Source organism: Lichenostomus cassidix, chromosome 1, assembly GCF_008360975.1.
Source record: "Lichenostomus cassidix isolate B80296 chromosome 1, HeHo_3.0, whole genome shotgun sequence".
In the NCBI taxonomy this organism is placed as follows: Eukaryota; Metazoa; Chordata; class Aves; order Passeriformes; family Meliphagidae; genus Lichenostomus; species Lichenostomus cassidix.
The window spans coordinates 60,982,535-61,010,470 of record NC_139479.1 but is presented as its reverse complement, the minus strand read 5'-3'; the positions used below and the strand labels follow the sequence as shown (position 1 = coordinate 61,010,470).

Genomic DNA, 27,936 nt, shown 5'->3' with positions numbered 1-27,936 from the left:
GAGCTCAACCCCTCCCTCTGCACTTCCCCTCCTCAGGAAGCTGCAAATAGCAACGATATCGCCAGCCCTGAGCCGCCTTTTTCCCAAAACAGACAAGGGCAGAGCCCCGGGCTACTCCTCAATGCTAGTTTTTTGTTGTTTGGGTTTCTTCGGGGGCTTTTGGTTCGGGCCCCGCCCCTGAGGGCGGGAGAGAGGGAAGGTAGGCGGGCCGAAAGAGAGAGAGAGGGAGGGACGTCGAGGAGGCATTGGCACCCATCGGCGCGGCGGCTGGGCGGTCTGGAGGCGCTGGGAGCCGCGGCTGCAGGTGGGAGCGCAGAGCCGCGGCCGGGCGGTCGGTGCCTTGCGGGGAGCACGGTACGCCTGGCTGGGGCGGAGGGATGTGTGGGCTTGTACCTTGGAATTTAGTGCTTGCCGAGCCGCGCGGCAGCTGAGTCCTGCCGTGCGCAGGGCTGCGCGGCGTCCCGGGGACATCGCCGGCTTTTGTCATCTTCGCTGCTTGCCGCTGCCCGGCACCGGGCGTGGGGGAGCAGCCTCTGCTGCAGAGCCGGGGCGCGGGGGCTTCGCTGATGCCCGCTCCGCTCTGTCTCTTCCTCGTTTTACAGCAAATTGTGAAGTACCACAGATCAATAATCTTCCTCTTACGCATGTGGAAGGCGTTCCTGTTGTGTTGCTTAAAAACAAGAAAACAAAAAGGCTCTAAGTTAGGCGCTTTTTTAAAGCACATTTCCATTGTTGCTGAGCTCTGCTTTTCGGTAAGCTTCTATAAGCATGCCAAGTCAAGACGGAAAACAGTTCAGAATATGAACTGTAGAGTCTGCAAAACAGATGGAGAACCGCGGATAACGTGGTGCTGCCTGTAATGCTCTCTCTATTGCTTCCAGGTACTTAACAGCACCAAAAAATGAAAGCTTTCCCATCATGTCTCTCCATGCAGTAGCGCTCGCCAGCTTCAGCGGAACAGAAGTCTTCAAGCACCCCTGCTCTGAAAAGGTGAGGCAAGGGAGACCTCTGAATGGTGGCTCGGTGTGCTCGTTAGCTGGGGGAACTTGGTTCAAAAACCAACTTTTAGTTTTCAGCGGTCGTAGTAAATTATTTTTAAATACTGCTGGAGTTGGGAAACACCGTCCTAGTGTTGGGGGCAGGGGAGAAAGGCAGACTTCTTTTATACTAGGAAAATGTCAAATTATCAGTGGATTTTATTGGTTATGGCAGTGTGTTGTGGTGTTTCTCACATGCTTCTGTTTTTGGATTTACTTACAGTGCTCTTTAATTGCTTTTTTCCCCCATTTGTTTGGGGGGGCAGTTATGTGGCCTTTTTTCTCTGTGATGTAGTTGAAATCGTAGCATCTTGAAAGTAAATGGAAATCTTACCTGAATGCTCAAACCACCGGTTGCTTCTGATAGGAACCAAGAGATGGGAACATGCTTAAAAAAAAAAAAATCTTAAAACTCAGCACCCTTAATAGTTATGCTTAGTGATAAAGTGCTTGCATTTATCCTGCTGTTGGGCAGTTGGGATACTTGCATTCTAAGAGGTAGAATCTGTTAATTGCTGGTATTGAAAACAATTTAAAAAAATTAATAAAATAATTACAAATAGTTCCTGCTTTATCCACTGATATTGACAATATGGTATTTTTATTTGCAAAGCCTGCCTACATGCCAGTTTCTCTAAAGGAGTGCAGAGGGGGGAAAAATAAAAAACACTAGCAGATACTGAAAAGAGTATTTTTCTAAGCACTGGCATAATCAAATGCTAAATATTTTAGATTAAACATACTATTTTTGGCTTGAAAAGTTATTCTTCAGTTAAAAGGGAAATTCTCTGTGGGTTTTAATTTCTTCTGCTTTCCATGAGTCCGAAGTGTATCTGGGCAAGATCTGAACTCTGAGTCACCTGCCTCTTCCACGTAGGAAGTGTAGAGGTCAACAACACTGGGTGGCCGAGGACAGCACACCTTTAGTTCCCTTCTCTTTGTATGGGATCACACGGTGCAGGGGAGGGTGAGAGGAATCCTGGACATGCTTCAGTGTGCAGACATTGGTTAAGTGTTTTTAACGATGTGCCTGTTGGAGCAGGGCATCCCTTTGATTGCCCTGGTTTCTGTGATGTGCTTGGCAGGTCCATTACGTGCTTGTGGCAGTAGGGTTGTGGGGGGATAAATTTTAGATCCTCGCAAGGAATTTATGAGCTTAGGGAGCATACCTGTTGCTTTGCCATCCTGAGTGTTTCATAGCACCTTGTTGGAATTAGCCCCTGAATATTTGCACTAAATTGCTTCCCTGGTTCAGCTTACACTGGTTGGACAGTATGGTAAATCCAGCTTTGAGGGTAGAAATACTGAATCGGAAGCATCGTGACTGCACAAAGTGAAGTGCTGCTCTGGTATAAACCTGCTCAGGCAATTCAAACGGATTCAAAATTTTGGTCAGTTTGTAATGGCAGGCTCTCATGCCAGGTCAAGTATTATCTATCTGTGTCACCTCTTGCTTTATGCTGGGTCGGTCACGCTGCTGTTGTGAACCACATGTACTGTGTTCTGTCAAATTAGGTGACATGACCACAGTTGCTCCCAGTTGTTAGGGCTGGGAGATCAAGCAGCACGTGGATCAGATGTTTGTGGAATTGGATCCTTACAGATTTAGCTTATAACTTGTACATCTAAATAGGCTGATTTCCAGATACAGGTTGGTGGTTCCTTGAATTCTTTTCCACTCCATTCTTGTTGTTTTGGTGGATACACAGACACCCTATTCAGCATTTTGGGTCATTTGTGCCTTATGTGCATGTTTAATCCTCCTGCTGTGGAGCGTTTTCTTTTGGTCACCTGCCTTCTGGAGTGAAATGAGAGATGCAGAGCTGAGATGCCAGTGCTCTCCAGACAGTGCATGCTTCTGGGGAGATTTTCAGGCAGCTAGAAATGTAGCCAGGCCTCAGAACAGTGTTCTTCCTGCTGGGATGACTGTGAGACTGAGGGTGTCATTAGCAGAGTGCTGTTATCTTATAACCAAATTGTCTGCCTCTCTGTTCTCGTTGTAGTTAAACCACGAAAGTCTGAAGGTGGCATTCACCGACTCAGCGTGTTCTTCAAATTCCTCAGTGAGGATTAGCTGCCTTGCTCCGACACCTCAAATCTCTGTTCTCTCAGGTAATGCCAGCTTGTTCTGAATTGCCTCACTCTGGGGAGTTTTGCTGGTGCTTGTAGTACTAGCAAAACCTACCAGTGTTTGTGTGTACTAAACAAGTCTAGTTTGTTTGGAGAGGGTTTGTTGCTTATTGGCTTTGAGGGTGGTATAACATTAAAATACATTATGCAATTTGCAAGTGTGGGTGTTTTTTGCCTTTTAACAGTAGTTTGGCCATTTTAGTTAATGCTGACATTTTGCATGTAAGGGTGGATCAGGTTGCCCAGAAAAGCTGTGGATGCCCCATCCCTTTAAGTGTGCAAGGTGAGATTGGATGGGACTGAGCAGCCTGGTCTAGTAGAAGGTGTCCCTGCCCGTAGCAGGGGGATGGGAGCTAGATGATCTTTTAGGCCCCTTTCAGCCCCTAAAATTTTATGACTTTTTGATTCTAACACTAAATGTTTTGTTTTGCACAGAGAAGGGGATGTTTGCAGCCCAATTGAAGGTACTCCTCTGCAATTGAAATGTCAGTAGTTACCAAAATAGCTTTATTTTCATGAAAAGATTGAAATATGTTTGTTTCAAAGTCAGCTAGTTTTAATTTTCCCATTTCTGTCCTTATACTGCCATGGCGGATACACTGGCAAGATGTTTCTTTGCAAGTCTAGCCAGTAAAATATGCAGTTTTGCTGCTATTTCTGCAAGAGCTGTGTCCCAGTAAGTGGCAGGTGACTGATCCTTATTACTGACATACTCTGGCTGATTTTGACCTCTCTCTACTAGGATAACTTTGCTAGCAGCTCTTGCAGTATAGCTTATATGTGATGGTCTTGGTTTTTTTCAGCTTTTTCTTGATGAGCACTCATCTTCATATGGACTTGTTCTTCCAAAATACATGGGTTTTTTATTTTGGTTTTGATCCCTTTGTTAGTAAAGTTTCTTATCATGTAGTTCGAGTGCATGCAGGCTTCCAGGTGAGAGACTTGTGGAGAAGTTTACTGTTTTCCAATGAGATATGTCCAAGGAGAGGAACCTCTGGGCAAAGTCTGCAGTCTGCAAGACTTGCTGCTTTTTTTACCAGCAGTGTTTAACATTCCTTGTTGTCCTAACTAGGAGTTCCTTGTCCTGGAAATGGTTCTTCTTAACTCTGTCTATTCTTAGAATTTTACAACCGACTTATCTTCCCCAAAGGAGACTGCTGTTCATTGTGTTGATGTGTTCAGTGGTTTCTTTTTGAACATAGACTTTGTGTCTAATCTCTCAATTACCTGGATTATGGAAGTTCCTCTGAGGCTTCTTTTTTGTTGATGTTTCAGGGTTTTTATTTATTTTGTTTTGTTCAAGGTATAGGACTTCAATTTATTCTTCAAAAGCTGCTGGTTGCAGTGCACACTTCTGTGTCCTGCTAATGTTGCCATGGTCTGCCAGTAAAAGTAGTTTTCCTATTTTCTGTTGAACCACAGCTTTGCCGTAGATCACATAGGACTTGTTAGTGCTTTTGATTCTTTCAGAGGCATTATAATGATCTTGCTGTGACAGAGCTAAGTTTGTTATGGTTTGGTGTAAATGTTGCCACACCTATGAATAATGGACTGAAGGTTACTTTAGCCATTTCTGCTCTAACTGCACTGAAACACACAAGCACGTTGGCCTTGTATTCCTAAGTGCATTTTTTTTTTTACTCTTTCTGCTCTATTGATCTTCCATATATCTTGCTGTAATATAATCTTCTATCCTATTGGCAATAGGACCAGTACCTGTATCAGTAACAGTTTTGTTATCCTGTTTTGTGAACAGTGATGTTTTTGAGCATACTGACAATCAGTCGCCATTAAAGTCTTAGCTGATTGTGTTTGGATAGTAGCAGAATATTTTACTGTTGGTTTATTACCTAGCCTTATCAATGGCAGAATTGCTTCCTGAGTGCAGAAAGCAAGAGCTTTCTTGCAGGAAGAGGCAGCAGTGAGTAGTGAGTGAATTGAGCTGTTTCCTGTCTTTTCACCTGTATAAAAAATAATGTGCATTTTATTAACATTGTATATTAACCTTTTCTTAGTAGTGTTTCCTAACCTCTTGGTTTCTTCAATTTTCTGAACAGATGAATCTTCAAGGCCAGCAGTGATTGGACATGCTGGATGTTTTGGATCATACCCAGGCAGTGCTGAAGCTATCAAAGGCATTCTCGTGTCTGTTTTAAATGCATCTGGTTTGAAACCCTCTTTGGTGTTGGAGCAGAGCACAATGCAGGGAGCTGAGCAACCAGACAGTGATGTGGAACAGTGGGAAGAAAGCAGTGCTGGGGACAGCCATGATGATAGTGACAGTGATTCTGCACATCACAGTACTGCCTGCACACAAACAGACATTCGGTTTACAAGGCCCCGGGTATGTTGGAACAACACAGACTGTGATTCCCCCAAACCTTCACTGGATACTTCTCCTTGTCCCCATTATACTGATGGAGATTCTGCTGCTTCCTCCTTGAATGGTTTCACTCTTTCGGACATGTCCCCTCTGAAGCGTGACTGCTTTACCCAGGTGACATTGACAGGAGGCACCGTCACATCCGCTGTTGTGCATACTGGAAAAGAATGTTATACCTCCCCCGAAAGAGACTTGGCTTTCACAAGCTTGCTTTCAGATTCAGCTGTTGGTAAAGCAGATCTAGTGAAATATCCTTATGCTGTGGAGCCTGCACCTCTCAGCAGCAGTGACAGCAATTCTCCCAGCGGCCTTTCCCACTCAGAGCCTGTCAATCCAACAGGTAACTTTACAGCTACATTTTTGTTGTAAGATTTCTGTGATAGGAAAGACAACTGTAATTGGAGTAGGCTTTGTTTATAGTGATTGCAAATTAGACAAATACTGTCATTCAAAACAGAGAGGGAAGAAACCTTAAAAACAAAAGAGAACCAGAGAGTTGGCCTTGGTAAAATAGGAGACACTCATGCTTGCAGTAGGCATCTCTCATAATGCCCAACTGCTTCTGTAATATGCAACTGTTGATGAAATGTAAAGATTGCTGATCTGTGAGAAATGTAGAACATTCACTGGATGAGCTTTCTACCAACTTTATCTTGTCTTCACTGTTACCCTTTTCCCAATAGCAAATAGCATGGATCTGGGCATTGGGTAGTGAGTCACTGGTCTGTGCAGGCTCCCTGGGTCATCTTGTGTTTGGTGTGAACTAGAGAAGACTGACTCGTTGGATTCTGGGGTTTTGGAGGTAGGGCATCCAGTTTATTATGAAAAAATTGGCTTGTGCTGGAGTGGTATTGTTTTTCCTCTTCCCCTTTCCATGTGCACTTGAGGTCTTGGAGACAAACCCACATCTGATATAGAACAGGTTCTTTATACCTCTCACCAGTTTCCAGCCATATGGATAATCCTGTTTGTTTGTGAAACGGACTGGCTGAGGGCTGCTAGCAGAGGGTGCCCCTTGAGCAGGGTGCCCTCTGTCCCTGCAGTGTCAGGAGGCTCTGGGCAGCACAGGCCTGTAGGTGAGGAGCTGTTCAGTGGTTACACTCAGCACTGAGATGGCTGGGGGAGCAGCTGGCCTGGCCTTGAGTCTGTGTGTGCCTCTATGAGATGTGCCAGCCTTCCTGGGCTGCAGGCCAGGGTCCCTGCCCCTTGCCTGGGGCAGCAGAACAGTCCCCTCCTGTTTAACACCTCATGTTGATAAGAGCAGCCTTTGGTACAGCGAGGTGTGAAGCATTTCGATTTTGTTTATAGAGGGTGTAATTGGTATCTAAGGACTTATTCTTAGTGTAGGGCCAGAAGAGTGTTCAGATGGATGGAGCATCTCTCCTATGTAGATAGACAGAGTTGGGGTTGTTCAGCTTGGGAAAGGCTCTGGTAAGACCTTGTAGAGGCCTTCCAGAACTTAGAGGGGGCCTTATAAAAAAGAGGGAGAGTGATTCGATATTAGGAAGAAATTTTCTACTTTGAGGGTGGTGATGCACTGTGGCTAGCACAGGTTTTCCCATGAGAACTTTCTCCTGTGTTTAATAAACAAAGATAAAGTTTGGATGTTGTTAAAACAGTGTGTTGAGATTTGGACAGTTCAGGCCTGGCCAATCAGGCCTAGGGGGAGGTTTCTGGCTGACCAATCTGGGTGACCTCTGAAAAGTTTATATAAACTGAAATCAAAATAATAAAGGGCTTTTTTTTTTCTTGCCACATTGAGAACCCGGGTCCTTTCTCTGCTAGCAGCTCAACAGAGACAATGCACTGTTGCCCAGGGAAGTTGTGGATGTCCCATCCCTGGAAGTGTTCAAGGCCAGGTTGCATGGGGCTTTGAGCAACCTGATCTAGTGAGTGATCTTGGAGAAAACTGGTGTAGTGGAAGGTGTCCCTGCCCATTCGGGCAGGGGCTTTGGAATGAGGTGATCTCTTAGGTCCCTTCCAACCCAAACCATTCTATGATTCTATGATGATAGATTATAAGCTTCAGAAAAATGTTGAAACTGAGGCCTGATTTTTCTGCTGGGATAAAGGCAAAGAGCAGTGAGTGTTCATCCTGCCTTTGTATTATAACTAAAAATGACAAAGGGTTTGTTGGTTTGTTTTGACTTGGATTTTTTCTTCCTCCTTTGGTCAATAATAGTCCTAGCAGTTACACTCCACTGACATCCACTACCAAGTTCTGATCCTTTCTCGGTGTTAGCCCACAGCTCCTCCAAGGTCTGAGCTGGCAGCAAGGTCTCAAACAGGCACGTGCCATTGCAGGACTGGGTGTTCTTAATGACACCTCTGTCACTGGGGACAGGCTGTCGTCAGCAGTTAGTATGTGACGATTGCGGCTGTTTCCTTCTGCTGGGTGTTGCGTTGGCTCTGTGCCTTTGGGAAGTGCCAGGCAGAAGGAAACCGCACCCAGCAGTTAGGGCTGGCTGAGGCCAGTCACGCGTGGTTGGGGAGCTGGGTCTGGAAAACACAGCCCAGGCTCTCGGGGTCAGCGAGGCACGTGTGTAAGAACAAATAAATCGTGCGTGACTCGACCTTCTGGCATGAGTCAGATGTGTCACAAGCTTGTGTTGGGTTAGTAGCACTGCTGGCTCTCCAGAAAACAAAGGGAGCAAGGAATGTGGCAGCAAGTCCACTGAGGAAGAGCATCCTTGATTTTACTAAAAAGTACTCCTCATAGGAGGCAGGATCCTGTTAGACACTTCTCATTGTGGTGCGCTCTGTCTGCCTTAGACTCAGGCCTGTTCTGTACAAAGTGAAAACTTTGGCATTTCATCATTCCCTGTTGCATTTAACCATTTAACTCGCTCCTGAGTAGCTTGGGTGATGAGGTCTCATTCTCTTCTACACTTTCCAGTACTATGAGGATGTGAAAAGTGAATAATAAAATTAAAAAGAAGAAATACATGTATAATATGAGGGCAGGAATTACACAATAGTATTTCCTGACTTGGTATTCTTTTGATTGCTATCTCAGAGATGGTGGTTTCTCACAGGAGAATTCCTGAGGAATGCACAAGATACAAGAAAATTATGTAATAGCATTTAAATATGAATAAATCCTTCTTTTTCAGTGGGATTTAACTTTTGTTTAGTGGATTTTCTGCTGGTCCCCTGAGATTCCTACTAGGCCTTGTTCATGTGTTTGAGGCCACCAGAGAATGGCTCTTATTCAACCTTTTGAAAAGGCTCTGTCATTGTTAGTGAAGAGCTTATGACTGAGTTTTGTGTTTTCTGGGGACTTTGATGTGTCTGGTGTGTCACTGTCAGTTCACAGGGCTTGTTCTTGCTCTTACCTTCGATGTACATCAAGGTCACTTCCTTCTCTGGCTCTTAGGGCTCTTTCTCCAGCCCCAGCAGCCTCCAGGCAACAGTGTTAAGGAGCAGAAGGGCAACCAGATAATTTTTCAGCATCAGCCCCAGAGTTGCATCCCATTGCTGGATGTGCTGGGCTTCTTACTTGTGCTTCTTTTACATTCTTTTTACTTAAAGATGTGAGTGGGATGCAAGAGGTAAACAAAGGAGCAAGCCCACATTAGATTTCAAGATTATATTGAAGGTGAATTGTGTCTTGTCTTTTAAAGAGAAAGGGGTCATTTTCCCACTTCCTTATTTCTGCTTATTTTAGTTTAGCAAGTGCTGTTTGTTAACTGATGAGAATAGTCTTTTATCAAGCTATAGAGCTTGTCTAGTAAGATGAATCACCAGGTAGGTATGAAAATAACTTAATTAGGCCATTAAATCTGTTCTGAAAAGTCATATTGTCAGCCTTTCTGTTGTATACACAATGGAGGTATTAATAATTCCGTACAAAAACCCTCCATCTGCGTCGCTACGCTCGAGCACATTGACTTTTCAGCCTGATGTCATTGATGCTCAGGGCAGTTCACCATGTTTTCTCTAAGTAAAACAATATAAATAATCCAAACTAGGCCTGAGAGTCAGTGACCCTTAGCTGCAGAAAAGGTTTACATAAATAATGATCATATTTTATGGGACCTCTTTATCCAGTCTGTGACTTTTAAACAAATTTAGGAAGGGTATATTTTTAAAAATAAAAAGCCATTGATTAGCTGTGCTATTTGCAAAGACGTTAAATGGTGTCTGTGTGGTGGCCATTTGCTACCACATGTGGTCTGTTTTATCCTGCAAACATCAAGAGAGTGAAACAGAAAATGCATGAGTTCAAGGTCCAAGAAGAGGTAGTAAACATCAGTAAATACTTGATGTGTGCTCTGCTGCACATTGAAAAGTTCTTACTGGGGAAAAAAGAGATTCATTTTGTTTCACGTGCTCGTCATACTCATCAGTGAATGCCAGGAAAACAAAGCTGCAGTTCTGGGAAGCAGGGAGTACTGTGGCTAATGCCACAGTTTGACACACTACCATTTAGTATGGGGTGCGTTTTGAAACAGGAGGGAGATTTCCTCAGGATATGAAAACTTAATGGCAAAGTGTTTTCCAAACTTGCTGTAGTCACACAATGCCAGCAGTGATATGGGGAGTCTTTTAAAGGCTGGTGCATCTCTCTGCATGCCTGGACAGCAGTAAGATCTGTGTTTCTTCCAGCAGCTGTGAATGGGCAGAGTTCATGGTTAGCTGTCTGTGTCACCAGCTGCAGAGCATCACTGCAAATCCAGCCTCAGGTTCTCTTTGTGGGTGTTCCCAGCAGCTCAGACTGGAGCTTGGAGAGAATTGGTGTGTGAGTGCAGTGATGCTGACACAGCACAGCATTTAAACTGTGTTTCTCTGGTAGTTCATACTTCAGGTTGCCAGAGGAGTTCAAATGCCGGTGTGTTTCTCACATTTTTCTCCTCCTTAGCTTCCAGCACAGCCTCCAGCCCCAATGATGTTCAGTTTTGGGAAAAAAGTTTGCCTTGGTTTCTGGAAGTCACCCTGCACACATTGCGGGAGCTGCAGAGGAAGAAGTAACTAATAAAAGCTCTTGTTGTACCCACAGGTTCTACTTCTCCTTTGAACATAAGTGCTATACCCTTCAATCGTTCATTGCAGGACATCTGCATGCTTCCAGAGGATGTGGAAAAGGTGAGGACGACAAATAATAGCATAATGTTTTTATATGTTTTATAGTGGCAAAACCAAATGGCAAGAGGTGTTCCTCAATAAAAGAACTTCCTGATAGATGTACTAATCTTTATAAATACTGTATTTTCCTTCTTCATGCCCTCTGTGGGAGAACCTACAAACCTAAAATGCCTATTTCATAATTTATTTTCTACTCTTGATCCATTAATTAAATATTTTAATTATTTTAAAATAAACAGATATATAGGAGCCCTGCACATTTACACATTCCATTCCATCATTTCTCCACACATTCCTTGAGAACAAACTTTAATGTAAATTTAAAGTTACTAGAGTAATCTTAGAGTATGTTACATAGAATTTGTTGTAGCTGCATGCGTATGGATGGATTTACCTCATGCTTTTACTGTCAAAAGATGGGGAGAGGATGGTTATTTTTTGTGTGTGCTTATGATGAGCATGTGATGTTTGCTGTCAAAGAATTACAGTATGAATAACAAGCACAATAACTCTAACAGCTGCAGTAATTCAAGCAGTTTCTCCTGGTTTCTAATAAGGGCCCCAAACAAGTCTTAGATGTGTTTCCAGATAGGCAGTCCACCCAAGCTTATAAACAGAGCTAAAGATGGGGAGCTAAAGCTGTCACACATAACTGTGTGCTAAATGTTAATCTTTGCCAACAGAAGAATTGCAATGAGTAGGATTTAATATAAAAGAGCTTTAAAAATGTGTAAAAAGGAGGTTTCTTTGCTGGACCATGTGCATGTCCTGGGCCCAAGAGGTAATCATCTTTGTGCTCAACACTGGTTTTACTGGAGTGGCAAGTTCTGCATTTGATTTGAAGCTCTCAACATCCATAAGGTGCATTTCAAACAGCAAAACCCACTCACTAAATCACACACCAAAACTCAACAAACTTGTGAACTAGTTTTTCATGTTGCTTTTTATGAAAGGTGTTTCAGAAAGGAGACAATGTTTCTCCGCCTGTAATGTGGGAACTAAAACAAAAGTAATTTGCTCTCAGACACCAGGAGACAAATGAGTAGCTATCTGGATTAGAAACCACAATCTTCAGTATTGAGTGAGCCAAGATTTTATCAGCTAATACTACTGTGCTGAGATTGGGGGCTGATGTGATTACAGGTTAAAAGATAGCAAGAGCTCAGTCCCATTATGGGCAAGGCTGCCTTTAAAAAACTCCAAACAACAAAACCCACAGAACTCCAAGTACTTTAAGCTTGTGAAATAATCTCTTTGAACTTTAGGACTGAAAACTAAGGTACGTGTGGTGTCAGCAAGTCCAAGAGTTGATGTTGTGTGCCAGGAAGGAAGTGGGTTAGATAGTCTAAAACGGGCTTTCCACTGATGTGAGTGGGAGGGAACAGAAATGAGAAGGTTGGTGTGTCACAGCTGAGTTGGTACTGCTTCCTAAGGTGAGGAAGCTATCAGGCAGAGCTGAAAGCTGATAGTCATGCTGAGCACAGAACTCCCTGTATTTTGTTTCATCTTTGTGCTATGCAGCTCTCTCTTAACTGCTTTTATCAGCAGGGCATGCTGATAGGCAGTGCTCTTCACTAACTTGAGGCTTTTTGAATCTTCAAAGTAGATATCTCCTGAAAGAAAAAAAGGCTGTTTAATTATTTCTGTGCTACTGGAAATATAGGAAACCCCTGGACTCCTAGAGTTTGCTGAAAGTTGTCTCTAGAGAAACTGTGCACTAAGCAAGTAATGTTAGTCAGTGTTGGGGAAAAGATAAAAGTCTCTCCAGACACCCAGAGGGACTTGGTGGGTGCTTTCTAATGCTAAGATTAACCTTGTTGACATGTATATGTCTGTGAGCAGTAAGAAAGCTGTGCTGTCTGTTGCACTCCTTAAGATTTAGCTATTTCTAAACACTGATGTCTTTCTTCATGATTCCCATACAAGTTGAGGGGATGTCATGAATACTGATGTTGAGTGGTACAATTTCCTGAATGTAAGCCACTTTTATAGAGCCTAAGTTATCCTGCACACAGAATCTCTAGCCTTAGATACTGCCATAGCTTTTCAGATGTAAGTTTAGGTCTGTATGTTGCAGTTGAGAGGAGAAAAAGAGATTATCCTGGCTATCTCTGGGTTTCCACCCAGGCACCTGAGTACAGCTATCTCTCCATGATGAATCCACTTTTGAGCTGAGACTGGTCTGGGAACTGTGCCCAAGCCATCAGCAGTAGCTCAGGTGGGCTGGTGGGATGCTCTGTTAGACCTTAGCAAGCAAAGGATACAGTAGTGATATTAGGATAGGGAGCCCCAGCTGTGTGTGGATGTCTCAATAGTCCCTTTTCCTAGAGAATGGGTGACCAGGGCAGCCAAGGTGGAAAGGGACATCGTGAGGAAAGGTTGTATGTTTTGGAAATGATATGCTGAAGCTTTGTAACAGCAGTGGGAAGCCCACGGGAGCCACATTCCTACTTACCCTTATCACAGACTTTCTGTGTAGCTAGAGCTGACCATGTAAGCTATCTCACTGCATATTCCCTACTTTACTGCCCTAACTCTTAACACATGAAAGCATTTTACTAGCTCCTGTACTTCCCACCACCTGAAGATCTACACTCCTTTCAAAACTTGCCACTTCTGGCCCCCTCCAGCTAGCATGCGTGCAAAACTGCTTGTACATGTTGACTTGAAATTAAATAATGTTAAATAGGCTACTTGGATGCATGCTTGCATACTAAATAATGCAGTGTAACTAGAAGACTACATCTCTCAAATGCATACATATACATCAGTTAGTCATGTAATCAAGTTCATTTTTATCTAATACGTGGGTAAGATAAAAGTAAATTGTATGTTGTAATCAAGGATGAGACAATTATCTGGGCAGTTGCCTTTTGCATATTGTCTCTGAATTGCCCTTGGGGTGGTTTTTTTGTGTTTAAATAAGAGGTTGAATCGGTTTACATTTTTATTTATAGAGTTGAAAAAGTATGGTGGGGGAAAATTATATATTTCACTTCATCTTAACTAAATATCAAATATGCTGTGTACTAATGAGTGTTCCAATTTTGCGTCCAGGAAAACGCACACTTTTTTGTTGCAGATATGATTATAGCATCGCTAGAAAAAATGAAATATAATATCCTAAGCCAACAACAAGCAGAGTCCTGGGGTGTGGAGGAAACAAGTGGATCAGATGGCAGCTATCACACTGATTCAGAGTTATCTTCTTACCCTGGAGTTAAGAAGTCTGATTCTTCTGTTACCTCTTCAGACAGTGGTTATGAAGGCAAGTTACTTAATCTAGAATGTAACTTTGTCTGAAAGGCTTTGCTGTTTGTTTCTGTGGAAGAAAATACTAACTAAATTGGGGCATAGCTTGGAACCAAATCCTCTATTACCTTTTTTGAGTCTCTGCAGAGCTGAGTCCGTTGAATATCATTATGCAACAAGTGTTTTTTCCTGTGGGTCAAATACTTCCTTTTGGATGTTCACACTAATGTTTTATTAATTGCAATTATTTTTTATGTTACAATGTAAAAATGTAAAAAAATGAAGGGAATTCATTCGCCTATAGTTTAAGGCAAGATAATAAATACACCTGGCATTATAATGCTTGAGTCAGCACATGCATTTTTAAGTAGGTTTTAGTCTCTTGAGCAGTAGAGATCTTAGTGATGGATCATAAGTCTAAACTCTAAATGACGTAACTTCTGTGGAAAAATGGATGGTGTGCTTGGACATGAAAACAGGAGAGACCGCTGATAATACAAAAGATTTGGGTTTATCACTACAAGATTCTGGCTAAGAAACTGAGGTGCATACACTTCATGGCAGACTCCCAAGAACTGGCCTGCTCTGTGTATGTATAAAAACAATTAAAATTGCTCTGTAAACGCAGTCTGTGCGCTAAAGTTTTGGTAAGTGATGAAAAATGTAAGCATAATTGCAGCTATTTATAAGTGCTGGAAATGTTTTACTGATTTTTTGTCCTTGTCCTGGACAGGCTGTGCTTTGCTGCCCATCAGCTCCCCAGTGCATCTACCATCACATCATGAGATTACCAGATTTCGTTGCCACAGTGACTCAGAGGATGAATATGTAATTATTGGTAAGACTTTAAAATTGTAACTGCAGAAACAGATTTATTGTTCAGTTGAATCTATGCCATTGTTTGGGAGTTCTATTGACTTAGTAGATGTTATCGTGGGATAAATAACGTGAGAAAATGGAAACAATTATGTTTGTGTAGCTCCTTATTAGAACACATGCAGAAATGCCAGATTGGTGCAGGATTTCCTTTCTAAAAAAAAAAATCTTTGCTGGTTTGAGCGTGTGGTGAGCTGACCCTGGCTGTACATCAGGTGGCCACCAAACTGCTCTCTCACTTCCCTTTTCCACTGGAAAGGGAGAGAAAACATAACAAAAGCCTTCTGGGTTGAATAAGGACAGGGAGACATCACTCAGCAATTACTGTCATAGACAAAACAGTCAACTTCGGGAAATTAATTTATTGCCAATCAAATCAGATTGGGTAATGAGAAATAAAGTCAAATTTTTAAAGCACCTCCCCCCCACCTCTACCTTCCTGCTGGGCTAAACTTCACTCCCAATTTCTCTACCTCTTGGGGCTTTCCACACATCTTGTCAGGAGCCTGCTGCAGTATGGGCTTCTTCTTTCTAGGTCACAGCCTCCTTCAGGCATCCTGCTGCCCCAGCTCCTCCACAGGCTGCATGTGGATCTCTGCTCCCCCATGGACCTCCATGGGCTGCAGGGGCACAGCTGCCTCACCATGGCTGCACCAGGGGCTGCAGGGGAATCGCTGCTCTGGTGCACCTCCTGCGCCTCCTTCTGCACTAACCTTGGTGTCTGCAGGGCTGTTCCTCTCACATATTCTCACTCCTCTCTCCAGCTGCAACTGTGCAGGGGTTTTTTTCTCTGATCTTAACTCTGTTATCCCACAGGCACTACCACCATGGTTCATGGGTTTAACCTTGGCCTGTGGTGTGTCTGTCCTGGAGCTGACTGGCATTGGTTCTGTCAGACATGGGAGACACTTCTGGCAGCTTCTAACAGAAGCCACCCCTGTAGCTCCTCCTGTTACCAAAATCTTGCCGTGCAAACCCAACACGGGGACTGAAATTATGTCTAAGGATTAAACCAGAAGAATGCGGGTGAAGAAAGTGTGAAACTGGTACAACCTCAGTCAACTATAGCAGCATTGTTTGAGAGAATTTAGGACATGATCATTTCCTGATTAAACAGATTGACTAGGTTTTCAGCAGCCTCTCACTCTGCTTCAGGATCAGAGGAGAGTGTCTCTGTTTTCTTATAGCCATATGTGCTTTGCTTCTCTTTAGGACATCCTGAATTTAGTTTGTTAACTTCTGGTTTTTACACATACAGAAATAGAAACCCTTATAAGTAGCCTGTGCAACTTTTAACCTTCATTTTATTTTTTCCTGATAACAAATGGATTTTTATTGTTCTCTTTGGTTTTAGAGATTTATTTTTTCACCTCATTTTCCCCTGATGTAAAAATGAAGAACTAGCTCCTAAAAACTGCATTCCTACTAGCCAGAGTTACTTTGAGATGTATAAATGGGGAAACATTTGTTTTGAGAGCAATAAGCATGGTCAAAACTAACACTACCAATGTGAACACCTTGTTGGCATAAGCATAACGTGTCTATGTAAACATAATGAAGAGTGTCCTTTAATTGCATTCATCTCACCTGCTACTAATGTGTTTATAGCATTAGCTGGTATGGTTGTGATTGGTGTCTCTGGATATCTGTCACTGTCCGAAGAAATTAACGTGGCCTCTCTTGGCTCTGTATGCTATTATTTGAGTGCCTTCTGGCTGGACTTTGACCAGCAGGCACTTAGTCTCTCCTTACCATTTCTGCTCTTGAAGGCAGGCTGATGGTGATGATAGGATGCAAAGGCATTAGGGAGTATTCTTCATCGTGTCAGAGATATGCAGAGGAGATAAGACTCTTTATGCCTGTTTTTCAACTAGGGCTGAGGTTATTTCCCACATCCAGCAAGGGTGTTGTGAAAATGAATATATTTGAAACTGACACTGTGGTAACACAGAAGGTAGATTTAAAATAGTGCTGAGTAACAGATGCTTTGTGTCTTAAGTGGCTCGATAAAATTTTCTCCTTTATTGCAGAACTTGAAGACCTTGAAAATCTGTCTGTCGCCCCTGATAAAAGGTGTGTATCTTTACTATAATACCCTGTGGCACTACCTTTTCTGCTGGAGCAGCTTTCTGGTGGTTGTTCTGGCTGGGGCAGGGAAGGATGTGGGAGTGGTAAATTGGGTCCTCCCAAGGAAGGGGAAGGAATGCTGTTTGACAGCAAGTGTCTCTGGTGCTTGGCTTAGCAGTGTTTCTCTGGTCCCCGAGTCTTGCTGGAGGGTGGTGTCTGTGGCTCTTTGAGGGCCTGGGTGTATCAAAGAAAGAGGTAGGAATGAAGGAATGGGAGAGAACTTTCCAGGGATGCAGAAAAGGCCACAGAGATGCTGATGACATGCTAATATTTTTCACTGACAGTATTTGTTACCTTTCAGATCATCTTTTGAACCAGGCAGTAATTCTGCTGAAGCAACAGCGCAAGAGTTGTGTAGAGCTTTCAGAAAATACTGGTTGCAGGCAGACTCTGCAGTTCAGCTGTCTGGTTGCCTGAGCTCATCTAAGCAGAGAGTGAGTCTGATCTGAAAACAACAATCTCTTTATTCAGTTCCCCAAATAATCATGGTCTCACTGCAGCTGCTTCACTGCTAGGAAAAGGAGGAAGCTACATGAAAAAAAAAGAAAACAAATACAGATGAGTGCTTACAGTTTATTAGTTCACTTTAGATACATTTTTAGAAAATGTCTTCACTAGCAATTTTCAGCACATTTAAGACATTTGTGACCAATCAGAATGTGCATTCTTCTGGGACTGATATGAGTTTGACTGAGGGAGGACTACATGCAGATGAAAACTTAACTTTAAAATACCAGAATATAAAGGGAGATAAACTCCCACAGATTTTTAACATGTGTCCAGCTGATGGGCTGGTTATCTTCATGAACTTGTCTCTCCCAATAGTCTGTGCTGAAAGAAGAGATTCCAAGAGAACTTGAGTCCAGTTTGAATCTGGCTGAAGAAATAAAGATCATATCCAAGTTAAGAGGATCTTCTGGCTGGTCCCCACCAAGATCGCAGATTATATTTAATATTCATCCTTCAGTCAAGTAAGTTTTGAGGAATCTGGGCACTGTCATTTAGTATAGCATGGGGAAAGTTGATGGAAGGAGCTAGGGTGATTAACAGATCTAGTGTATGTGCAGATGATCTGTGAACAGATCTAGAGCTGGTGCATGGCACAGCCTTCTCCAGTGTCTGTCACCAGCCTCACTGGAAAACAGATGGCATCTTTTTCCCTCTCTTGGCATGTCCTGATTAACACGGCATGTGCAAGTTTGCATAATTCCTTCTCATACACATGATAATACACGTATTGCTTGGTGTTATGGTGGCAGTGCACGTAGCTCCCAAAAATGTCATTTTGTGACACTACCTGGAGAATATTCTTGGCTTCCCACACTTTCCTGCTAATATTTTATGAGCAGCTGGCTTTCAGAAAGCAGGGGGAGGCACCAGGTAACGTGTGAGGAAATGGCTGTCTCACCATGCATCAAATGCTGTTAAGTGCAGACAGTGGGCAAACTGGCTGATCCCTGTGTTGGTGCATGTTCCGTTGCTTTTTCAATTGCAAATGTGGGTTTTTCCCTCTACAAAACCCATGATTATTACTGCCACATTAAGAAATGGAAAATAATTTAGGTATTTCAACAAGAATGCTATATATTTCAAATATAGAATCCCCCTTCTTCATGTGGAGGAGTAGGAATCAGCTTCTGACGCAAACAGTTTCTCTGGTGCCAGTGTAGCTCTTTTGCACTTTGGAAGAGTGTTAACTAAAACTGTGTTTTGGGTGCTGAGAGGTCTAACTATTTGCCTCCATATACAGGAGAGATGCAGTGGTGGCTGCTCAAAACTTTACATGTGTTGGTTGTGGAACGCCGATAGAAAGCAGTAAGTATTACTGAAAGTGGGGAAAAAAACCCTTAATAAATGCATTGCTAGCAATCAGACTATAATCTTCACCAACACAGATGTAGCACAATTGTAAGATCATCTGAGCCAGAAGGAAAATCTCATTGTTGGATGTGCCTATAATAGTCAAACAGACAGTGGAATCTTTCCAATGTCTGGAGTTTTTCATTGTGGACAAAATACAATAGTTGATAGATGTCCTTCTCATACACAATAAAAATTCATAACAGGCAACAACAAAACAGGAGAACTATTAAAAAACATCAAACTTCTAGGCTGGAAGGTGCTGGTTTTACATAGTCCAATTGTTTCTTTTAGTAATTCTTTCCCTGTGCCAATTTAAATAGTTCTGAAAGTCTCTTTTCAGAGATTTTATGCAAGCTTATGGAAGGTGTGGTTTTGTTCTTTTGGAGTGTCTTTTTAAAACTTTTTATTTCCTTAGAACTTGATCACAAAATCTTGCCTGTTTGTTTTTTTGGTTGGTTTTTTTTTTTCAAAATGTCTGGTACTTTTTGAGAACCGCTTGAAAGCACAATGATTTACAGAACTGACTAACAGACCTTGCCTAAGAAATCTTTGAAGTGGTGCTCAAGTCTCGTTCTGGGTCAGCTCACAAGAGCACTGTTTGTGATAGCATGTGAAGTATCAACAATCTATGATGGCACATTAACTCGAGGAAATACGAAATGGTGTAATAGCTGGGAAAAACCCCACAAACCTCTTGATGTGAAAATGTGTTAAACAAATGTGACTTCAAAATTGGTGGAAGTACTTTTGTTGCGTATTTTATCTTGTGCCTCTTTTGTGGGTAAAGCAACAGTAGTTTCTCTAAGATCTTTTGGTGATAATTACAATCAGTTGAACAAATGTGGAAGTGAGGAAAGCTTTCTGTTCTAATGCCAAGTACAAACCTTGTACATGTGTTCACCACGATAATAAAACCCCCTACTTAAAAAAAAAAAATCCCTTTCCCTTCATTCCAGTAGATCTGAGTTATTTAAACAGAATAGGCATACAGACAAGAGTTATGTCCCATAAATTCTTAAAATACTCACAATTTCATTGCTGTCTACCTGCAGAATATATCAGGAGACTCCGCTATTGTGACTACCTGGGGAAATACTTCTGTGACTGCTGCCACAGCTATGCTCAGTCTGCTATTCCTGCCCGAATACTTTCCAAGTGGGACTTCAAAAAATACTATGTGTGCAACTTCTCCAAACACCTACTGGACAGCATATGGCAGCAGCCCATTTTCAATGTGTCGTGTATTAACAAAACCCTCTACACGAAAAGTAAAGAAATGGACAGGGTCAGGGTAAGTATGGCCTTCTTTTTATTAGGAATTTCTGGGTCTGAGACTTTCAGGAAGAAGTCCTTAGGGCAGGATGTCCTTTGTGGCGTGTGTATGTGGGAAGGAGGAGAGTTGTTTTTTCTGGCTTATCCTGTTACCACTTCTGGGACTTGCCTTCTCTTCCCTCACGTGAAGGAGGGCAGGGGAGGAATTTCCAACCTATGCCAGAGGTTTCCTTAGCTCTGTTGTCTTTGGGATGTATTCCCGTAGTGGTTTCCAGTTTCAGTTCATGGAGGGGAGTTGGTCTCCTGTAGTAAATATTTACATCTTCCTGGCTTTTGGCTGTTGTAAAGTTCCGTAATTTTTGAATGACTCCTTAATTTTGTGGGCCATTAGGGGAAACACCCTTGGCTCATGTAAGAGCTGTAGCTCCTACAGCTCGAGGAAGAGTGTTCTGCTGGAGATTACAAGTAGGCATGTGTCCCCTTCTTGGCTGAGGAGACACTTACCTGTTCTTGCACAGGTGTGGGTCTAGCATGCATCAAGAGCTGCAGCCATTTTTGGCATTAGGACTTGCTTCACATGTCAGGAAATAAAAATAGCCTTTGCCGGCCTTTGGCTTTCGTGCATTAGAAAATCCATTTGTTTAATTCTGTGCTAAGTGTAAAGATCCTGGTTTTAGGTGTGGTCTAGTGTACTTACGAGGGCTGCTGACTCAAATAGTGCTGCTCCTCACTTATGAATATATAAATGCAATGCTTTTTATTTTAAAATAGTCTTGTTTTTCTTCATCTTTTAGGAGGTGCAAGAGCAGCTTTTTCATTTAAAAAAGCTTTTGAAAACCTGCAGGTTGGCTGAAAGGTATGGATTGTGATTATGCATGAAAAATAGCTTAGTAAAATGTACATGATGTGCTTATAGGGCCTTGTTCTCTTGAGACATTTGGGTGCAGTTTTAGATAAGTTGATATGATAATTAGAGAACTCTCATAACAAAACTACATTTTACTGCACTGCAAATATTGAGTGAAGTAGAAGTTTTATGTGGTAGCTGTTTCTTGTAATATAGTTAGACATTTGGTTTTAAATGTTGAATGATTTTAGTTGTGTATTTTTTCCTGTTCTGTCTCCCTTACGTTCTCACTCATTCTTAGAAGGTCAAAGATACTTACTTGTCTCTCTTAAAAAATATGTCGGGATTTTTTAAATTTACAAGTGTGTTCCTTGAGGATTTAAAGATTTCTTCCAGAAATCTGTCGTAATGCTCAATTCAGTTTATTCTATGAAAATACTCAAATGAAAGTAGTAGTAACCAAAAGTGATAAAGACCAAAACATGACCTTGCTTATTGCTAGAAGTGAAAGATTTTTGGTATTCACCTTCCCAAACAGTGAACATAACTAATACATAGGTGTGTGAATAATATGAACATCACTGCAGAATTGCTGACCTTTTTAAGAACAGGCATAAGCAAAATACGATTTAAAAGTAGACTCTGTTTTCTCCTTGACATAGACGTCTTCTTTATGCATCAATTACATGTTGTTCACCAAAATCAAAGAGAAACATGTTTTTATCTCTCTTCCCTGTGATTCCATTACTGAAATAAGTATTAGGATTGTCACTGTGCCTCCTGTCTGCATCAGTGGTATTTTAAAAGCAATAGCTCTATTTCCAGTGCTCACTTGCTCTGCACAAGCATAGTTTCACCCTGTAGTGACCTATGCAGGGTAAAGCCCCTCAAAATCCTCTTTGCAAAGCAAATAAATAAGCCTAGCTTGTTATAATAGATACAATACGGGGGTTTTACCTACTGTTCCTGAGGTAGGAGAGAGCCATTTACACATTATTTAAGGATTGCTGGGATAACTGTATATGGCAACTCCAATGCTTCAGGAATGTACATTTAAAGCAGATAGTTCATTCTAAATCCTGCAACCTCCAGTTTTTATTAAAGTGATCTCAGACTCGGAGGGGAGGTAGGATATAGCATGAACTTGCCTTGTATAATCCCTGTGTGACTGCAGAAGTGGAAGAGGCTTATTCTGGAAATATAATTGAAAAACGACTTTTTGTAACTTGAATTGGATTTTATTTCTCTTTGCAGTGTATTGAAAGAATTTGAGCAAGTCCCCAGCCATCTGACAGAGGAGCTGCATCTCTTCTCACTGGATGATCTGGTGAAGATCAAACGAGGGCACTTACTGCCCCTTCTTAAAGATATTCTGAAGAGCTCCACCTCTCATGTAGATGGCTGTGAGGTAAGGAAAAAACAGGGCTTTTAGTGTCCTTGCAGCTGCTACTGTGAGGAAATACCCTGCTTCTATTCCCAAGTAATTTTTTTTCTTTGATTTAAATTCAACCATTTTGCTGTCATTATAGCTCTGTCAAGCAAAGGGGTTTATCTGTGAATTCTGTCAGAGTGCAGAACTGCTCTTTCCATATCAGACTGCCAAGTGTAAAAGGTGCCCAGGTATGTTCCAGACTGAATGTTTTCCTTTCTTCCTTGGGGGAATTCTGTTGTGTAAAACTGTTTAGACTTAGTTTAAACATTGAGAACTAACTTCACTGAAAGCATGTATATTTGAAAACCTGCATGTGCATTTGGAAACCATGGGCAGTATGTATCTCTGAAAACCAGCTTGTGGCAGCTGTTTTGTATCAGTGAATTCAGAGAGCAAAACCAGGGATTTGTCTGAACATGGTTGTGCTTGCAGGGGGAGGCTATTGAGGCTATTTTTTGGGTCTATGCTTGAGAGAGCTGTTTTATCAGATCTTGCCAGCATTCACTGTAAATTATTACAGTGATGGTTATTGCCCTGGCCTTGCACTGCTTCTGTTTACTTTTGTACTGATAGGTACATGGTAGAACATCATTCAAGGAACACAGCTATTGATTAATTTTCTTTAATTCCGGGTTTGTTTTTTTTTTCTCTGAATGCTGCTCTGTATGTATAAACAGAGTGCAAATCATGCTTTCACAAAGCATGCTTCAAGTCTGGAGGCTGCCCCAAATGTCTGCGGATCTCAGCTCGGAGGACACTTTCAGAAACTCCATCACTGGTGCCTCAGTGAAACTGGGTTACTCTGACTGCTGACTTCAGAAGATGCTCAAAGCCAAATCTTCAGATGCATGACTAAGAGTTAAATAATGTTGTTTTAGACATTACTGTTTTTAATGCATGTCTCCTTTATGGGGGTTAAAATAAAAAAAGAGAAAAACAAAAAACAAACGTCAGCTTTATTATCCTCATGGAAAACTCACCCTAAAGGAGTGTCATCTTAACTGGTGACAAGACTGGATGTTAATTTTTGGGCAGCTTTTTGTTGCTATGTTTTGTCCTTGTATGTAAGATTTTTAATAGTATATTTTTTCATGTAAAAATGATCCATCTCTGTAATTCTGCAGATAATGTATAGATAGTAAATGAGTGTTGGAAGTCCTTGCCTGTGTTCAGTTTTGGAAATGGGGAAAAAAGTGGTTAAGAACAAAATTGTTCTCTGAAAAGCTCTACAATAAATAGAAAAGACTCACCTGCAAGTTTTAGTCAGATGCTAATCTGAAATTCTTATGGTAAATGCTTACTGTGAACCAGTGAATTTCAAGTTTCTTTTAAACACATCTATGCAACAACTTGTGGTGGGTTGACTTTAGCTACTGCTGGGTGCTCACCCAGCTGCTCTCTCACCCCATTCCTCAAGAGAACAGAGAGAAAATAAGACGGAAGAGCTCACAGGTTAAGGTACAGACAGGGAGATCACTTTCCAACTACTGTCATGGGTGAAAACGACCTCAATTGGGGAAAATTAAATGCATTGTGAATTAGAAATTGGCTAGGGTGGTGAAAAGCAAAGACTAAACCAGTAATTTCCCCTTACCTCACCCACCCCCTTTGCAGGCTGAATTTTGGTTCTTTATTCCCAATTTTTCTACCTTATAGCCTGCCCCAAGTGGTGCAAGGGGGATGGGGAATTGGGGTTGCTGTCAGTTCATAACTGCTCCTTTCTTTTCCTCCTGCCTCCTCAAACTTGCCCCTGCTCCAATGTGGATCCTTCCCATGGGCTGCAATCTTTCAGGTTAAACCTGCTCCTGCACAGGCTCTCCAGGAAGATATAGTTCCTTCAGGAAATATTAATATGCTTCAGTGGAGTCCTTTCCATGGACTGCATGGGAATCTGTGCTCTGATGGCTAAAGCACCTCTTCCTCCTCCTTTTTCAGTGACCATGGTGTTTTTGCTCCTCTTTCTCATGGTGTCTCTTAAATATATTTTCTTAGAGGTGTCACCATCTTGACTGAGGTGTTCAGCCGTGTTCATGGTATGTCCATCAGAGCTGGCTGGAAGCAGTTCTATCTGGCATGGGGTGGTCCTGGCCTCCTCACACAGAGGCCACCATGCAGTCACCCAGTGCCAACATCTTGCCACGTCTGCCAACTACTCTGCTCTAGAAGTTTCTTTCCAGAGCGCTTAGAAATGTGAGGAGAGGCAGTGAGTGAGCAGGAGAGATTCTCCTGTTTAAATCCACCCTCACACTTGTAGACTGAGTCCTTGCCTAAAGGTGAAGTGCTGGAAATTGAAAGCAGCTTTCTTTCCCTGCCTGATTGGTTACTTCTAATGAAGCCCTTGCCTTCAGAAAGGTAGAGCAGCTGCTTGAACCTGTAAAACCATTTTTATGTTTGTGCTGTGAAGTACCAATGAACAGAGAAACCCCAGGGCCTGAAAGCACATATCAACGTTCTGATCTCTCCAGTGGGGTGCTGGTAGTATTTTGAATTTTTTGTTCTCATTTTTTCTTCTCCTCATCTGCTTGCTCCACCTTTTAGCAAGGAAAGGATCTGTTACCTGGGACTGTGTAAGTTCACTTCCACATTAATGTTCACAGCTACTAAGCTCACTAACACTTCCACTAATCTATTTTTCTGTGATCAAAAACAGCTTACCTACTTACTGCTCTGAAGCAAGATTAGCATCTCTTACTTAAGATCACCAATGCAGGGTAATATGTGGTAAGTAAGAGCCTGCTTATGCAGCTGACTGTATTTAATATTATGCAACAGTAAATTCTCATTTAAGTTGGGTGCACAACTAACTGAATCACATGAAAGGCCTTGCTGCAGGGATTTTGTGCTTACGAAGCAGTAGACTTGAATGATCCTTCTGTAGGATAACCTGCAGGGCAACTGAATACATCTTTTTCACTATTCATTAATTTAGAAGAGCTGATCTGGTTTCTGGCTGTGCTTTTCATGAATGTTCAAGTCTTACTAAGCAGTAGCAGTGCTCAGGAGGGGGAGCTCAGAGAGCAAGTTTCGTGCATCACGTGTTGATACTTCACATGTGCTCAGTTCAGTCCAGGTCTCCATAGAGCCTGTGCAGTTTACCTTCACTAATTATTGCTAGGTGCCACAACACAGGTTGCAGCAAGAGCAGATCCTCAGTGAGTCTGTAAAGCTTTTAGGAAGCAGAAGGCCTGAGTGTATCAACATGCTAATAATCAAAGTAAAACTGGTTAAAATTTTAAAACTGGTTAAAATTTTTCAGCAGCTTCTGCTGCTGAAGCTACAGTAAGAAGGACTAAGTTGTGAGATGCCAGCCGGTTGGTCCCAACATGGAAGGAGTAACAGAGGTCACTATTTGCTGTATTTGAGGGGACACTGCTGTTTACTTAGGTCTGGAGGAGGGTCCTACTGAACCCTACATTCTTGTGTGCTGGTGTCAGCACAGGAACATCCTCAGGCTATTCACCCTGAACCTCTTCTCTGATGAGAATCAAGGCATGGGTGACTAGATCTGCAGACACAAGTGATTGTGTGTTGCTGAGGTGAGAGTATCTTCTTACCAGCTGCTATCCTAGGATAGCAAAAAGCAACCATGATGAAACTGAAAGCATACATTATCATTCCATATTTGGTGATAAAGGGGCTTGGGCAGAAAGGGATGACTTCTGTGCTACAAACCCTAAACATCTTTAGGGTGTAGCCAAGTTCTTTGAATCTAGTTTTGAGATTCATTAAGCTTCTCAGATCAAATACTGTGCTCTTCCTGAGCTTATCTCTATGGATAAGTACTGAGGTTGATAATTTCTGAGGCTAGACCAGATGATAAGGCAGATCCAAGACAAGAATTTTTTTTAAGAAACAAAAGCTATATGGCTACAGTAAACTTCTTCATAGGAAGTAAAAATCCTACAGTCCTTACATGTGTAAGCTCTGAATTCTTTGATAGGAGCTGACGTGAAAGGGTTAGGAAAACTTACCGAAGAGTTGCGCCAGTTCAAAATAAGCTGCCTGCTAGCTAAAAAGCTGAACATGTTTCACATGTTACAAGAGACCTGACTCTTCAGCTAGGGAAAGGGAATTGTCACACTTGTCTGTTTGCCTGAGCCAAAGATCATTCTTTACTGGGGATTTTTATGGTGCCATGTGGATACATCAGGAGCACTGCTGAGGACACTACTGGAAGAGCAGTCTCAGGGGTTTGGAGGTCAAGAAACCTATTCCTAGCTAACTGCCTGCCTTACTCCAGAGGCAGAATTCAGGTAGAGACAGTTTTATTAGTAATTTCCATAGGTACAAGTTTTCAAAGAAATACAATATTAACACCTCACTCTCACAGTTGGCAATTTTACCTGCTTTTCCAAGTTATTTCTTTCAACTGATTTGTTGTATTTTCCTTCTTAGTTCCAGTTGTGAGTTGTCTGGAGGTAGAAGTGCTTTGCTAAGGCTTCATGCAGTGTGTTGAAGCTGGGATTTTTCATGATGCATCATGCAGCTATTACTGTAAACAACAGAATAATACTAATTATCAGGTGTAATATGGTCTCACAAATACAGGTCTTGTTGCGACTGTAAGCAAGTATGTCAAGTACTTAAGTATTTTATGGGTCTGTATAATTCCAGGGATGTTTGTTACACCCATTCACTTTAAGAGAAGAAAACATCTACGTGTTTTACGAGAAATTATATTTTGGCTGGTTTTGCACACAACATATACAAACTTCATCAGCAGAAGTCTTTAATCCCTTGAGGAGCCTATATTCATGTTTTTGATATTTTAAAGAAAATCTACCCTGATTTTCCTACGTATGCGCTATGACTGCTGCTTGCTAGAACTTTCATTTAGGCCAGCAGTCTGAATACTCTGAAAAACCCCTGAAGTCTTCTCTCTAAAATACCGGTTTTACTTACAATTATTGGTATCCTTTGGTCTAGTGTACTTGCCCTCCCTCGTGATTCTGAACAAATCTACAAGACACTTTAATTTTGTACATGTAAGTGCCACATTTCATTACACATTGTCCTTTCTGTCTGGCCACAGACTGAAAAGTCTTCTGAAGATTGCAAAACCTGGAGGTCATTAAGGGAAATATAGCGAGTAAAGGAGGGAAAAGAGAGATTGAAGTTTTTTATTAGGAAATAGAATCATAGGATCATCAAGCTTGGAAGAGCCCTTTAACATCACCTACTCAAACAGATTTACAAGAAAGGTGTGGGTAGAATACACTTTAGTGGAGTGTGGAAAGAGCTGAGCAAGACTGACATCAGTAAAAGAAGATCTGCACCAAATAAGTCATCTATCCTGTTTACAAAGAATGACAATATTTTACATTTTACTAGAGTCAAAATAAAAATGCAGATTAAATCTGTTATCAGTGAATTAAACTTGCCCAGAACTGGTCTCCGGTAGTGAGGACAAGCAGTGCAAGATGGGCCAGGCTGCCCTACTGCATGCTTTTCTTCACAGTGGAGTCACCAGATCCAACATTCCTGTTGTGAAGGACCATGCTAACTCCTACTCTGTACCTGCTGTTGGGAGCCAGAATTGTGCCATGTTTAGGCTTAGCAGTCAGTAAGCCACTGTTATGATCAGGAAAATTTACAGGCTTGTGGCTGCCAATTGTTTGCCTTCCATAAAACA

General features: G+C 42.0%; 1 protein-coding gene across 5 annotated transcripts; it reads left to right on the top strand.

The window, feature by feature from the left end:
- Positions 1-169: 169 nt before the first annotated feature.
- Positions 170-23,462, top strand: RUBCNL (rubicon like autophagy enhancer). Of its 5 annotated transcripts, none has more exons than XM_085059766.1 (16): positions 170-304; positions 882-990; positions 3,041-3,149; positions 5,225-5,890; positions 10,550-10,635; positions 13,693-13,903; positions 14,621-14,725; positions 16,794-16,836; positions 17,192-17,324; positions 17,716-17,861; positions 18,641-18,705; positions 19,806-20,044; positions 20,820-20,881; positions 22,127-22,280; positions 22,402-22,492; positions 22,982-23,462. In XM_085059766.1, the coding sequence occupies exons 2-16, from the start codon at positions 919-921 to the stop codon at positions 23,092-23,094; spliced, it is 2,295 nt and encodes a 764-aa protein (XP_084915892.1). In that variant the 5' UTR covers positions 170-304; positions 882-918; the 3' UTR covers positions 23,095-23,462. The 5 variants fall into 5 exon arrangements, with proteins under 5 accessions (XP_084915892.1, XP_084915901.1, XP_084915911.1 ...); XM_085059775.1 differs by having other exon boundaries at positions 174-354; XM_085059785.1 differs by lacking the exon at positions 170-304 and adding an exon at positions 728-752.
- Positions 23,463-27,936: the final 4,474 nt, after the last annotated feature.

Coding starts and splice junctions, on each gene's coding strand:
- RUBCNL (XM_085059766.1), top strand. CDS start 919: ATGTCTCTCCATGCAGTAGCGCTCGCCAGCTTCAGCGGAACAGAAGTC. Junction 10,636..13,692: donor TTCCAGAGGATGTGGAAAAG/GTGAGGACGACA, acceptor TTTTGCGTCCAG/GAAAACGCACACTTTTTTGT. Junction 17,862..18,640: donor AATATTCATCCTTCAGTCAA/GTAAGTTTTGAG, acceptor CTCCATATACAG/GAGAGATGCAGTGGTGGCTG.